The sequence below is a fragment of the Lates calcarifer genome, linkage group LG5 (assembly GCF_001640805.2).
Source record: "Lates calcarifer isolate ASB-BC8 linkage group LG5, TLL_Latcal_v3, whole genome shotgun sequence".
Taxonomy (NCBI): Eukaryota; Metazoa; Chordata; class Actinopteri; family Centropomidae; genus Lates; species Lates calcarifer.
In genome coordinates, this window is record NC_066837.1 from 22,854,327 (window position 1) to 22,868,644 (window position 14,318).

Here is a 14,318-nt window from a genome sequence, read left to right on the forward strand (position 1 = left end):
TTATATGTAACTTTTTTGAATGTGGGCTGGTGTCCATGAACCGGTTGATTTTAAGGTGTTTCTCACAGTATGTGGGATTTTTATTTATTCTTCTTCACAAAAGTATAAGAAAAAACAAAAACAAACAAAAAATAGTTATTCTGACACTAAGACTGGAACATAGTTGGTAAAAATAAATCCGAGGGGGTTCCCTCTCAAGACAAATCTGATAAGTTACTTACTAAACTTGTTGCACCTGTGAAACAGCAGGAATCAGGAAATGTTGTGAAACAGTCTGTAACAAACACTATGAACTTCTCAAAGTTTAACGTTGATGTATTGAGAATATACCAGGAATTTTGTATTGGTTTATGATTATCATTCCATCCTCTTCATAACAGAGGCGTATGCCCATGCCAGTAGAAAATGATCACCTTGCTGTTGTTGTTGTTGTTTTTTTTTTTTTTTTTTTTTTTAGTTGTCTCTTTAAATAACCGGGCTGTCACTTGTCCTCACTCATTATGTCACTACCTCAGCCAGCACTCCCAGTGATAAGCAGGGTGAGGTTTGAAAAAGGGATGACTGATGGTTTTATTGTATCTACAGAATGTCATTCAGTTATTTTTTTAAACATAGTGCCATGAAGAGACACATGACACAGTTTTTTCATGTAGGTCTATCATCAAGTAGTAACATGATTTATGAGGGCTGAAGCCTCTTTGAAGTCTTTGAGTTTTAGATTCCTCAAGCTATGTTGTAGCTTTAAAGCAACATTGTGTAACTATTTTAGCTTAAAACAGCTTCAGAATCATTTTGATGGTACACTGACTTATAATAGAATGAGAATGGAGCCTCTGTCAATCCCACCCTGCACCCTGAACACTTGTTATTAGACAATGTAACTTTGGCAAGCAGATACACTCTCCTACTAACTGAGCCATAGTCGGTGGTTTAAATCGGGACCAGCAAGTTCAAGAGTAAAGCCAAACTGCAGATCACTTAGAAAGACTTTGAATTCATAAAAAAACAGTGTTCATCTCTGACATCCAGGGAGGAAATTAGAAAATGTTTCTAAAAGGAATCTGGTGTGTTTGCTACAGCGACAGTGTTTTCATCCCTGGAAGCCTGGGATCAGGAGGGATATACATTGTTTGGCCATGTTTCAGTTCAGTGAGTAGGATTACACAGTCTGAGCTCACATCTAGTGACTGATGCTAATGTTTTCTGTACAGGAAAACTGCTTAACAAAATTGCATTTTATTTCTTTAAATTAATGATTTTTTTTTTTTTTAAAAGAGGTCATTCAGGTAGCTTTACTTTTTCTCAGCAGACATTTTTTATGTAACTGAAGGTAAAATGCAAGTGTAAACACATGTTAACAATCCATTCAATGCCAGTGAGATGGAAGACAGTGCTCACAATGGCAGGGATTAATATGATTAGTTACACGTATGGTTTTCCTGCTATGACAAACTGTCTGCTGTAAAAAAGGCCTGCTGCAATTGGTCGTGTAGAATTAGCATCAATTTAAGTTCTTCCTCTCTGTTAGAAGCTTTACATCATCCATGGCCAAATCTGGTTTTCTATTCACAACTTGGCACAAATCTCATCATGTTCATTCCTTTGACTGATAATAGTTCTTACAACTTAAACCTCCTCTCCCCAAAGCCTTGTGGGCCAGACAGCCCTCCAATAATGTAGTAACCTGATAGGCATGATTAGCTCGTAAAACAACTTTCTTGACTTGATCTTAATCCTTTTATACATTTTCCTCAACAGACTGCAGAAAAGCTCTCTTGTTCTCTTAGAAACCTGAGACAAATATGCTGCTCTGCCTTCTCTCTCCATGCCACAGCAACACTGTTTGGTGTTACTGCAAGATAAACTGCGTTGATGTATAGGTATGTTTGTATGTGGTAAGAGGCGTTTCAAGGGTGGCAACACACCTTTATGTACTGTCAGATGTAATCACAGAAATGCACAGTCAGAATCAAAAATGATTGAAGAGACATGTGTAATTAACGGGGTAGACACACAAACCTACACAGAGCAGGTTGAGGATATGATCAAGTTTCGGTGGCTACGAAAATTCACTCTCCTACTTGTAATGGATTTTTTTATGTTTGTGTTTTACATTGAACTGCAGTGAAAAAACTAAGAGTCTATACACTGGTAAACAAACACACTTACATCAATATATAAACCAGCTTTTACAAACTGACTTATTGACTGACTTAATAAAAACCATATTTAAAAAAATAATAGTAGTATACACACAGACATTGAATATTGTGAGTTATAGTGTGTTTACTGAGTGACCTGTCACATATCAGTTCAGTGCAGAGTGAGTTTTTTGTGTAGTGATAATAATTTGATATGTAAAGTAATAGTAAATCCCAGTGTTATTAACAATGCAGTAAGTTCTAATTTAAAATAATCACAGCTAAATCCCAAGAAATCTCACTGAAAACAGTCCAAGGACACCCCCACCCCCCACCCCCACCCAAGAACAATATGTGTCTTTAACTCACAGTAGTCCCACTGTTTTCAGTTTTTGAGGTATAAATTGGTATTAAATAAACAGTGCAGGGCATACTGTCGGTGAGTTTAGAGATGTAGACGAGCCAAAGGAAAAATGCCCTAAGTTGTGTAATAAAAAAAAGTTACAACACTCGGACCAATCCAGGCCAAGCACAGACTCACCACCTCCCATCAGCTCTCCACGCCCACTATATTTCTCTGTCCAACACAGAAGAGTAGAACATGGGGATGAAAGTGGACACATATTAACTGCAGACATGAACATGAACAAGAATAACAGCACTGTCTTCTTCTTCTACTTACACCATGAATGTAGATCCCTTTAGTCATTCACACAGACACATTCTGCAGCTGTTTGCTGTCAGTAGATGTAGGCTGCAGTGTGCATACATGTGCAGTTGTGTCTACTGAACAATCACATATTCTATGTCTGTCCACATATATGACTTTTCAGTACACACAACTTACACAGAGCAGTATGAGGATATGAGAGAAGGAGCAGGGAGAGTAAGAGCAAGAATGTGTGCCTGCCTTTCTATGGGAAAAGTCAGCTGTATTCTAAACATCTTGAAACCTTCTGGAAATTACAGAAACACAAAATTCTTCCATTATTTTTGCATCAATACAGTTTACAGCATTCATTAAACAGATAGTGTCATTGATTCTTATATCTTTACTCTCTGCTTCTTTAGTCATGGCAGATGGATGACAAAAAAACAAAAAACAAACAAAACACTGTTGTCAAATTCTCAAAGAGAGTTTGATTCACAAACAGTTCTAATTCTCACTTTACTTTCATTGCTTCCTTGGGAGTGGCACGATGAGTCAGTTGTGACTCTTGCACAGAAATAATGCATGCTCAGTTTACACAGTAAGCAGTTCTTGCACTGACCATCACTAGATGGCGCACTTCAGCTGTAAATCTCACCCCCAAGGCTCAGAAATCTGTGTTACAGGATGGGTGTGGCTGTGTGATAATCACTGGCATTTGGAGACATATTAGTCCCTGTAGACCTTAGTACATTGTCTCTTTCTCTAGTCTGACTCATGAACTTTGTGTAGGTTACAACATGCCATGTTTCTCATTTATAACTGTTCTCTATCTTTATTTAAAAGTAAGTTCTCTGTAGCATAGGCTGGGTTACAATAGGCTTAATTTGTTGTGTTTGTTTCTCTCCTTTTGTGTGTCAGCTACACACACAAGACAAGCACAGAGGAAATTAAACACTCTCAGGAAACTTATATTCCTTAGGTAGTTTAGTTTAGTTTAGTTCAGTTGAACTTTCAAATAAAATGGAACAATTTCAGAGAGATACTGAAAGTATTTACTTGAGGGACTTGCATTTCATTTGTATTGTGTGAAATTCCATAAATGTGACACCATACTATGACACATTTCTTTAGCATATACGTGTTTTATCATTTTATATCAGTGTTAAATTCATCTGAAGAAATTAATTAAAAAGTTGCTATAAAGAAGCTCATAAAGAGTAAAGCACTTTCAGACAGAGCAAATTAAGTTCTAATATATGAATCATACTGCGAGAATGAAAGAAGGTCAGTCTATTGACACAACATGAATGGATACGAGAATGTCTATATGCACAGCAAATAATTCACTGTACAATGTGCAGGTGAATGTTTAACTTTGTCTGCAGAAGCTGGTTCCACATAGACTGAGCATACAGGACTCCAACATGTCAGACCATGTCATAGCTGTAATCCCACCTCTCAGCACATTTTGCTGAAGATGTTCAGTCAATAGTTCAGTTGGGGACCTTTGTCAGATGTGTTGCATGCTGGAAATTTATTGCACATTGCAAGCTTGAATACTTGAGCAGGATGTGATAATGTCTGTAGATGGGGTGTGGTACATTTTAAAGGAGGCTCCAAGGACCGTGTTGCTACGCAAAGGCTCACATCTGTGATTCATCGTTACCAACCCTGCACAGAGCTGCTGTCAGCGCTGTTTGTACGGCACTACGTCTCTCTGTCTGTTGGAATGGCATAACAACAGATTCTGTCTCACTTTGTTGAGTGGTTGGGTATTGAGCAAGAAAGAACTGATTAATTTTTCACACAGGGAGGATAAGGCTCTTCACTAAAAGTCATATAATTTAAGAACTGATTTACAGAACACTATCAAACACTCCTAGTGGCAAACAATCCATTATTGATTCAATCAAAGACACAAAGTCAAAGAGGTCAGTCCAGGTTAACTGTTAGCTGTGCCAGTTTCCAGAATATGGTGCAATGGGCTGTTCAGTGGTTACTGCACAAATACAGAGCTCATTTGTTTTCTTCAAAACATGTAAAGGAAAAAAGAAGAAAACGCTCCAGGGGGACAAAGAAAACTATCAAATTAATTTCTTTACTTTAGTTTTTTAATTCTATCATATTCAAGGCACAGTGGTACTTTGCAGCAAATACTGCAATGTCAGCATGCTAACATGCTGATGTATAATGTTTACCATGTTCACCATCTTAGTTGAGTATGTCAACATGCTTACATTTACCAATTAGCACTCAGCACAAAGTAAAACTGAGCCTGAATGTAATTAACTCCATCACTTCATTCCACATCCCTTCATAAACCAAAATATTGGATAAAAGAAACTGGTCTGGTCTGACCATCTGGCTTGTGGTGGACCTACATCCACAGAGTCGTCCTGCTAATGTATCAAAACAGAAAGCTCACTGCTGTCAGTATGTGCACCCTCTGAATGCTTCACACTGTAATATATCTGCACATTTGTCATTCCATTACCTATAATTCAAAGTTATCTAAAATGATCAACACATGAGGTGATCGCTTCAGTGCCACTTTTCAGATTATTTTGGGGAAAACAAACACATTACAGTTCTTTTTTGAGGTGGGGCACCAACTCAAATTCAGTGCAGAAGAAGTGGGCATGTCTCTTTTCTTATCAACAGTGGTGTTTGTCCACACTGTATTGTAATAACCACCTAAGATGAACAAAACCTTGTTCAGGTATATGTCACATTGAGGGATATCTACCTGGATAAAAATGTGTCTCTTGATAAAAAACATCAGGCAAAGGTTAGACTGTAACCTTTAGGGTGACCCTTGACAGCTACATATTGTTGGTGTGAGTGCGAGCTCCACATGAGCCCGCAACACTGACAAACTTCAAAGTGCTAAAACAAGAAACAAAGGTGTGTTGATATGTCATCTTCATAATAATACTTCATACAGGAAGTGACCGGTGTGTGAAAGACATGAGAATGCCAGCCAGCTGTCCTTCCCACCGCACTATGAAACTGATGGCAAGGATACTGTACTTATCTGCACTCAGGTGCAGGAATCCAGACCATCCAGAACTGAGAACAATAGATGCGATTCAAGCAGTAGTGACACACACACTCCTGGTAGTTGCTACGCAAACAAACAGTGGATTATTTTGATGCTGTTTTGAGTCTATGGTAACTTAAGGTGATATGTCTAAATGAAGAAATGGAACAGTGGGTTTCCTCCTTATGCCCTGAGTCTTTGTTTTTGCACTGAATAGAGACCATCCCTCCTTTCTTTACAGCAGAGAGAAGGAAGCTCAGAGCAGAACAGAACAAATGAAGTATTTAAGTGTTATTACCTCCCTGTCACAGTTCATTGTGTGGCTACTTCACATTGTTAATCATTCGTCACTTACAGGTGATTTATGACCTTAAAATATTTAATTCATGTTTTTCAAAGTTAGTTTTACCACTTTAATTTTTCTTCTCTGTGAAATCTGCTAAAAACCATGTTAAGTGTAGCATAGTGCACTGTAATTAACATAACAGTACAACATTACATGGGACACATCAAACACTAATTACGATATTGTACTGTTAAAGGTAGCACTTCCTGCAAATCAGTCATCTGCACAGATTGCTCAGTGTCTTAGCCTGAGACACTCCTTCACTAGAGGTTGTTTATCAGTTAACTTTATCTTAATTTTATCTTAACTTTATCTTAATTTTTACTTCACGTCTCTCAGTAAGCACTTGGATTTTTAGAGGGGAGAGGGTGGAGTTGTATTTCTACTGAGTCATGCACTTTATTGCTCATAATGCATAGAAAACTCCTGCAAAGGACAGGTGGAGAAACCTTAAGTTTGAGATAAAGTTAGCGGGAAAGTCTTAAAAGATTTATAGGATTTAACTATAAAATTAGTGACTTATCTCTAGACATTAGATAATGTGTGTTTATCTTAAGTTACTGGAAGTCTTGCAGGACCTGTTTGTTTTGAGTGAATAGTCAGTATCATGGACTTTGCTCTCAATCCTGCTTAGCCAGACACCGAAAGGTAGCTTTAATCTGGGTCTGAGGTATTTCCTGAGAAGCTGTACACAGTCATTACATGTCTTACTCATTCACCATAGTGATTACAATATAACTGAAAATAGGCTGCATTGATACTTCAAATTAAATTGATGAAAAAGAGAGAAGTGAGTTTCCTGTAACACTGTTGAGGAGATTTTGGGGTTTTTCAGTCAACCATGTACATGAGTCATAAGGTTGGTTTTAGTGAAAACACCCATCTATGTTCTCCAGCCATGAAGTCATCTACTTTGCTTTGACATGTTGTAAAGCAGTCATTTGTCTCTGTCCTACTGTAAACAAGGCCATGTCTCAGCAGAGAATGCGACCAGTGAGGTATTTGGTCGTTGCTGTCTGTTTCTCACCACCTGTGCCAAGATTGACACTGATAATGTTCCAATGCAATGAAGTCTCACCATAAGGTTAATTAAATTTGTGATGAATTCATTGACATGGCATGTTGTGGATCTTGTATCAGAGTGCACATTTTGTCGCGGACAACAAACAATAAACTCACCTGGATGCAAACAATAAATGATTTTGTGTATTTTTCCCCTCTGAGCTCCTACAGGGAGTTTTCTTGTTCTCAGCGAGGGTCTTAGTGCGGAGGAGTTCACTGTTTTCATAATGTGGGTGCTGACAGGTCCGCTGAGGCTATACATAACAGTTATTAAGCGCTACACAAATAAACTTGACTTGACTTGTTTTTAACTTCAATCAAGGCAAGAGCAACCTGGGACCCACATAGTGAACATTTTGATCTTTGACTCTAAATCATCTGTCTCAACTCTGAAACCACAGAGGACTCCTGTAATTATTTACTTGCTCTTATAAAAGTTACTTCCCTTTTTTAAAAAGGACATGTGTTGAAGCAAACTGTGTTAGATGTCTAAAAGAGTCTAGAATAACAGAGAAAGGAATTACACTGCATACTTGTTGTGTAGGTCACTTTAAAGGAATAGTTCAACCTTTTAGGAAATGTGCATATTTGTTTGCTTGTCCAGAGTTAGATAAGAAGATTGATGCCACTCTCTTGTCCGTATGCTAAATATAAAGCTACAGACAGCAGCCAGCTAGTTTAGCTTAGCATCAAGACTGGAACCAGTCAGATACAGTGACCACCTGGTTTTCCACTGGTTGCCTGGCAACCACAGATGATGACCATACTCCGGGACCTCTATGACTATTTCTCTGCTTGGGAAAGGAATTAGAAGTGTAGTGTAGTGTTTTGTTTTTTATCACTGGACAGAGGCAGGCTAGCTGTTTCCCCCCTACTTCCAGTCTTAATGCTAAGCCAAACTAACCATATCATATCATATCTATTTGAAGCACCCCTGGTTCTGGAGTCAAAGTGTCCTTCATTCTTCCCACATGCAAATTTAGTCACGTCACTCACATTTGGAGAAATTGTATGACTTGGATCGGTCAACATTTTCTCATTCCCAGCTTGTCACATACAGATGCCTACAGATGTGAGGTCCTCCTTGGCATTACTTTTTAATGCACTTGGTACCACTTTAGTGTCATTTTTCAATGTGCAGAGGCAGTGTATTTTTTTTTTTTTAATGAACAAAGCACTACATTTATTAATGGTAGTAGAGTTGCCAAGAGGTGGTTGGGTTGGATGGCAGGTGTACAAAGGACAAAACAAGACTGGAATTCACATCCAGAGTACCTTCTATGGTTAGGTTTAGGCAGACAACAGGCTCATGCAGTCCTCTTAACTCATATCAACTTTCAATGCGGCAGAGAACATTGGAAGTCGGTTGGACCACCCTGCATGTTGAGAAATGACACTAAAGCAGTATCCACTGCTTTAGGAGTGAGACTGGGTTGGATCAGCAATCAAATATCAAAGGTACAAACCTGTACTCATAAAAACTTCAAGAGAAACATTAACTATGAGCCCCAAAGTTCATTTTGTCACAAAACAAGGACACAATCTGCAGCTGTATATCAAGTCACTTCTGTGTCAGTTTTTAAGATTTGCAACATGGACTAGCTTCTCCTCCATGGTAACAGTGCCCAAGGAGTATTGTAGTATTTAGATAAAATAACTGAAACTAGTGGTCACAACATAAACCTATAGGGTAGTTACATAATCTGGGTTACTAGAGACTAATTGTATCAAATTTCTCATCAAACTCTCAGAAGGAGCCAAACAACCAAATGCAGTATAGTCATTCAGGTAATAAACTGAACTCTAAATTGTCTTCAGTGTGATTTCTGATGATTATAGAATGATTAAAGGTACAGTAAAGCCAAGTGACAGTTTTTCAGGTTTGCATAAAGACATAAATGAGCTTTTGGTTTTCACTATATTGATGTATTCCAGAAATAATCCTCTAATTTGTCCACAAGTATCTGTAATCAAAATCTACTTTTTTTTAAAAGGTAGATTATGTAGTACAGTTAAGTATAGAGTGACTGAGCCCTTAAACAGTACACAAGGAGCATGATTCACTTTTCCCTCTGACTGAGAGCTGACCCCCCTGTGTCTCCTTCACCACCACCACCACCACCCCGCTCCCCCCAGCTGACACCAGATGTTACACCACAAGAGCACAGAAGTTGGCCAGAACCCAACTCTGAGATAAGGAGGACACACACACACACACACACACACACACACACACACACACACACACACACACTTGTGCATGCACACACACACACATGCCTGCACACCCACCACCTACACATTTTTCTCCCTCACAAAGCTTGTGACATGAGCCAAAACCAACAAAATGAAGTGCGTATACACACACGCATGCACGTACACACACACAGGATACAGGACTGAGGAGGGATGTTGTGTGTGACATGGTGAACAATGAGTTGCTGACAAATTCCCTTAAACAGGTTTGACCTTAAATATGGAAAACAATGCCAGTTTGCAGTTCCAGGCTAGTTTTCATGTCGTGCTTAAACAGGACTGTATTAATTTCTTGCTCATTTTATTTGGTTAACCACAAGGCCAGTTAGATCAAACGCGTGAGTGACTAAATAAAAAACATTGCAATTTAAATAGCATATTATCGCTTACAATTCTCTTTTGCCTCTGAAAGAATAAGTGTCTAAAATCTGTAATTGACAGACAATGACAGAAAGCTACTATGAATATTTGATGCTACAAGCAATTATTTTGAAAACAAGGGAATCATGAAACCACTGTGGCTGTTTCTACTGGTTAACATGCAAAATCATATCCATAATACATGAATAATACCAAATACATACTCTGACTGTACTGTACTGGATAACTTGACTGTAGCTTGATTTTATCATGATGGATTATTTCTGACACTGATGGAAAATATTATTTGCAAAGTGCTTGATGTGAATGTTGACTTATGGTGGGACACGAAAACAGTAACTGTACACCTTTTCTGTTTGTATTAGGATACAAAATAACTGGCATGATTGAGGTTAGACCTGTAGGCAGTTATGTCATACACAAATAATACATGGAGATGGATACACACAAGCACACACACACACACACACACACACATGGTACATGCACACTCCACACTCCTACAAAGAGATCCCCACAGACCAACAGACACAGAAGTAGAGACACACACACACACACATTCCATAACACTTTCCTCACAGGAGTGGAAAGAAACCAAACCCTGGAGGTTCTGCCAAGCCTGTGGCTGAAGTATAAAGGAAAACTCCCTCCTTCCCTCTCTCCCTCTCTCCTCCCAGCCAGGCCCGCCCCAGGTCCGGCACTATATCAAGAGCCTGCCTCCCTTTATCAAACTCCACAGTCCTGCTACAGTCTTCAGCTGTACAACGGTCCTTTCTCCTCGTGTTCTCTCTTGACCAGCAGACAGTCAGCCATGATGTATAACCCCAGTGGTTCCATAATAATGCGACAGAGCCGCAGCTACACATCAAGTGCGCCTGTTCACAAGGCTCACAGTGTGTCAGGACTCAGCTATAGGTCAGCTCCTCGCGTCTCCGCCGTCTCCATGCGCACTGTCTCCTCTGGGTTTGGTGGTAAGCATGGGGGCTGGCAGCAGCATGGGGGTCGGTGGTGGCTTCGATCTGTCCAGCGCCCTGGACCAGAGCACCATCCATCTGAATGAGAAGGCCACCATGCAGAACCTGAATGACCGTCTGGCCTCCTACCTGGACAAGGTTCGCTCTCTGGAGGCAGCCAATGCCAAGCTGGAGAAGCAGATCAGAGAGTACTACGAGCAGAAGGGCCCTGCAGCAGAGAGAGACTACAGCAACTACTGGGCCATAATCAATGACCTGAAGGACAAGGTATAGTGTGTGCCAGCCTCAACAGCTTTAACACCAGATAAGTCAAATGTTTGCAGTGCTGTTAATGATTATCAAGGGAGGATTTTAAGGTAGAAGTATGAATCTATCTAAAACTAGAGACTGCATAATCTGTTGTGCCACTGAATACTTGGTTTTTTGATGGATAGTAAACAGTGACGTATAGTTTCTCGAAGCTTGTGGGGCTTCAAAGTGTGATGTGTCTGATGTAGCCTAGAGGCGCATGAAGTGAACTGATGTATCAGTGAGTAATAAAACCAGTCTATACTACTGCACGACTGAGTAATCAACTATTTAAGTGAAACCACCTCCCACTGTTGTTGCTATCTTAAGATTGCTGCTGCCACCATCGGCAATGCCAACATCCTGCTCCAGATTGACAACTCCAAACTGGCTGCTGACGACTTCAAGACCAAGTAAGTATGAATCCTCATACTTTTCTGCAGGCCTATCTGCACCTTGTGGATGTCAAACAAGAAGGAGAAGTTCTATTCATTGCTGATCAGTGTTTTCTCCTTTCCAAACTGTTTAGATATGAGCATGAGCTGATGATGCGCCAGTCAGTTGAGGCTGACATCGCCAACCTGCGCCGCCTGCTTGACCAGACCACCCTGACGAAGGCTGACCTGGAGATGCAGATCGAAGGTCTGCAGGATGAGCTGGCCTACCTCAAGAAGAATCACGCAGAGGTGATGGATGCGCTTCCTCCAGTCAAAATGATTACTGCTTGCCATGACAACCTGCTTCAACACACCTGTAGAGTTCCACAACTCTATCAACAGACTTTAATGCTGAGTTTATTCTCCTCTTGTTGTTTAGGAGCTGGCAGCACTGCGGTCTCAGCTTACTGGCACAGTCAATGTGGAGGTTGATGCTGCACCTCAGCAGGACCTCAACAAAATCTTGGATGAGGTCCGCGCCCAGTACGAAGCCATCACTGATAAACATCGTCGCGACCAGGAGTCCTGGTTTAATGAGAAGGTGAAAAGATTTTCCCATAAACAGAATCACTACATCCCACACTTTGCAAATGACTGGGTTTACTCCCTTAGCAGAGTAACCTGTAATTAAACACAATCTCCTGTGAAAGTAAGACAAGCGATCACCAAGCCTTCTAACTGTGACTTTATTTCTCGCTCTAGTCGGCAGCCCTGACCAAGGAGGTGGCCATCAGCACAGAGACAATCCAAACGTCCAAGACAGAGATTGGTGACCTGCGGCGCACACTGCAGGGCCTGGAGATCGAGCTGCAGTCTCAGCTCAGCATGGTGAGAAAAAAAAAACCCTTAAACGAAAGCCATCTGTTCACATCTCACTGATCTTGCCTTATATGAGCAAAATCCCCAGATCCCTGTCTTGTCAAGGGGAAATGGAGAAACAGACAATGATAGAGGGCAAAGAGGATAGAGGAGGGTAAAAGGAAGGAGGCTTTATTGAAAGAGAGAAGGGAGGGAGAGAGAGAGATAAGAATGATGGGAGCTGTGGAGAGAAGGGGAGGAGCTCCTGCTGAGGAAAACATTTCACAGACATCTGCTCAAATTCTGGAAGGCATGAAAGAGTTTGACGAAAACTGCAGGAATGTTGAACTGGGTAACCCAAAAGTCTTACTCCCATAGATTATCTGTGCCAAACTGGAGTTAATCATTCAGTACTCACTGGGAGAGCAGCACACTACTTCTGTTCAACTATGGAAGAGCAGCTAAATAACACATGTATTTAAAAGCTTATACATATTCCTCTGCTAATTATTCTTCCGTAAAGGAAAGCAGACATGCTTTTGTGTCTGTCTGACATATATAAACCAGGGTGTGGCTGGTGGTTACAGACTATAGATAAGGTATCAGTCAACTGTCACAAAAGGTTCATTACAGTAAATTGGCTTACAAGCATGAAGAAAATATATGTGTTGCAATTCATATGCATGAATTCAGCTACTTTTTTCTTTCACTCTCTACCAGAAAGGGGCTCTGGAGAACACGTTAGCAGAGACAGAGAATCGTTACAGCGCCATGCTCGCTGGCTACCAGAACACAATCAACATGCTTGAAGCTGAGCTAGCCAACATGCGAGCCAGCATTGAGCAGCAGGGCCAGGATTATAAGATGCTGCTGGACATCAAGACCAGGCTGGAGCAAGAGATTGCAACCTACAGGAGCCTGCTGGAAACAGAGGAGTCCAGGTAGACACAATGATACAAAATGCTAATGCTAATTATTTAGAAGATAACGCACATGACAGCTCCTCTCACTGTTTTTCCTCTGCTTTTTTCTTCCCTCTCCTTCATTTTAGACCCATTGGTTCAGGTGAGTGACGTCTGTGTTACCAAGACATTGCATAAACACAGTGTAGTTTCTGTAATAAAAGCTCAGAGCACTGCAATCATGATTTTTTCCCCTTCTTTTTAACAGGGGGCTCAAAGACCACAGTCACAACCACCACTGTGCGCACTTCCAGCTAGGAGGTCCAACTGGCAGGACAAGCTGTTCTCGGACACACACATACACACACAGACACACACACACACACTCTGACTAATAAAAGCTGTTACACGAGATGAGATGAGTGAAGCTGTACTGAAAAAATCTGAGATAAGATGAAAAAGAAGCCCGTGTTTAAAGCTCATGTATGAAAAAACATTTGCAATTAAGAAGAAACGCCTGATGTACTGTATGTGTGTGTTTGTGTGTGTTACCTGTCTGAAAAATAAATCTGCTGGTGAACATAAGAGTTGTGTTTTGTGACTTTGCTGGTCTTTTATAGAAAAAAAAGAAAAAGAGTCTACATCTTTTTCCATGACATCGCTCTGTTTATGCAGTTGTCATGGCAACTGCATTACATTCTGGGAGGTGGGATATGGGGTGGCGGAAATGTATGTTATGTAACAGGGGCTGTTGTCAGGAAAGGGTGAACAATGGTTAACTGCTCCAGTGTGTAAAGCATTAGGATGTAGAGAAAGAAGCAGCTCAGAAAGCCGGGCTGAGCCTGATGCTCTCGAAACTACAACAGCACAAGAAAACTTTCAGAAAAGTGCAAGTTACGTGACCAAATAAAGCACATGACCCCAGGGCTTGCCCAAAGAGGGTTTTTTAAACAAGACACACCCAAATGGTTGACTAATCTTTGCCCTGGAGGCTTTTTCAACAGTGTAACATGAAGTCTGTCACCTAGTAACAAGAACACA

The 14,318-nt window shown here is 40.5% G+C and overlaps 1 protein-coding gene across 1 annotated transcript; it reads left to right on the forward strand.

Moving 5' to 3' along the window:
* Positions 1–10,562: 10,562 nt before the first annotated feature.
* Positions 10,563–13,862, forward strand: krt94 (keratin 94). The gene is given in 9 exon segments (XM_051070801.1): positions 10,563–10,851; positions 10,853–11,119; positions 11,471–11,553; positions 11,670–11,826; positions 11,957–12,118; positions 12,280–12,405; positions 13,096–13,316; positions 13,427–13,440; positions 13,546–13,862. Coding segments are annotated over 9 exon segments (1,242 nt in total). The 5' UTR covers positions 10,563–10,689; the 3' UTR covers positions 13,596–13,862.
* The last annotated feature ends 456 nt before the right edge of the window (positions 13,863–14,318 follow it).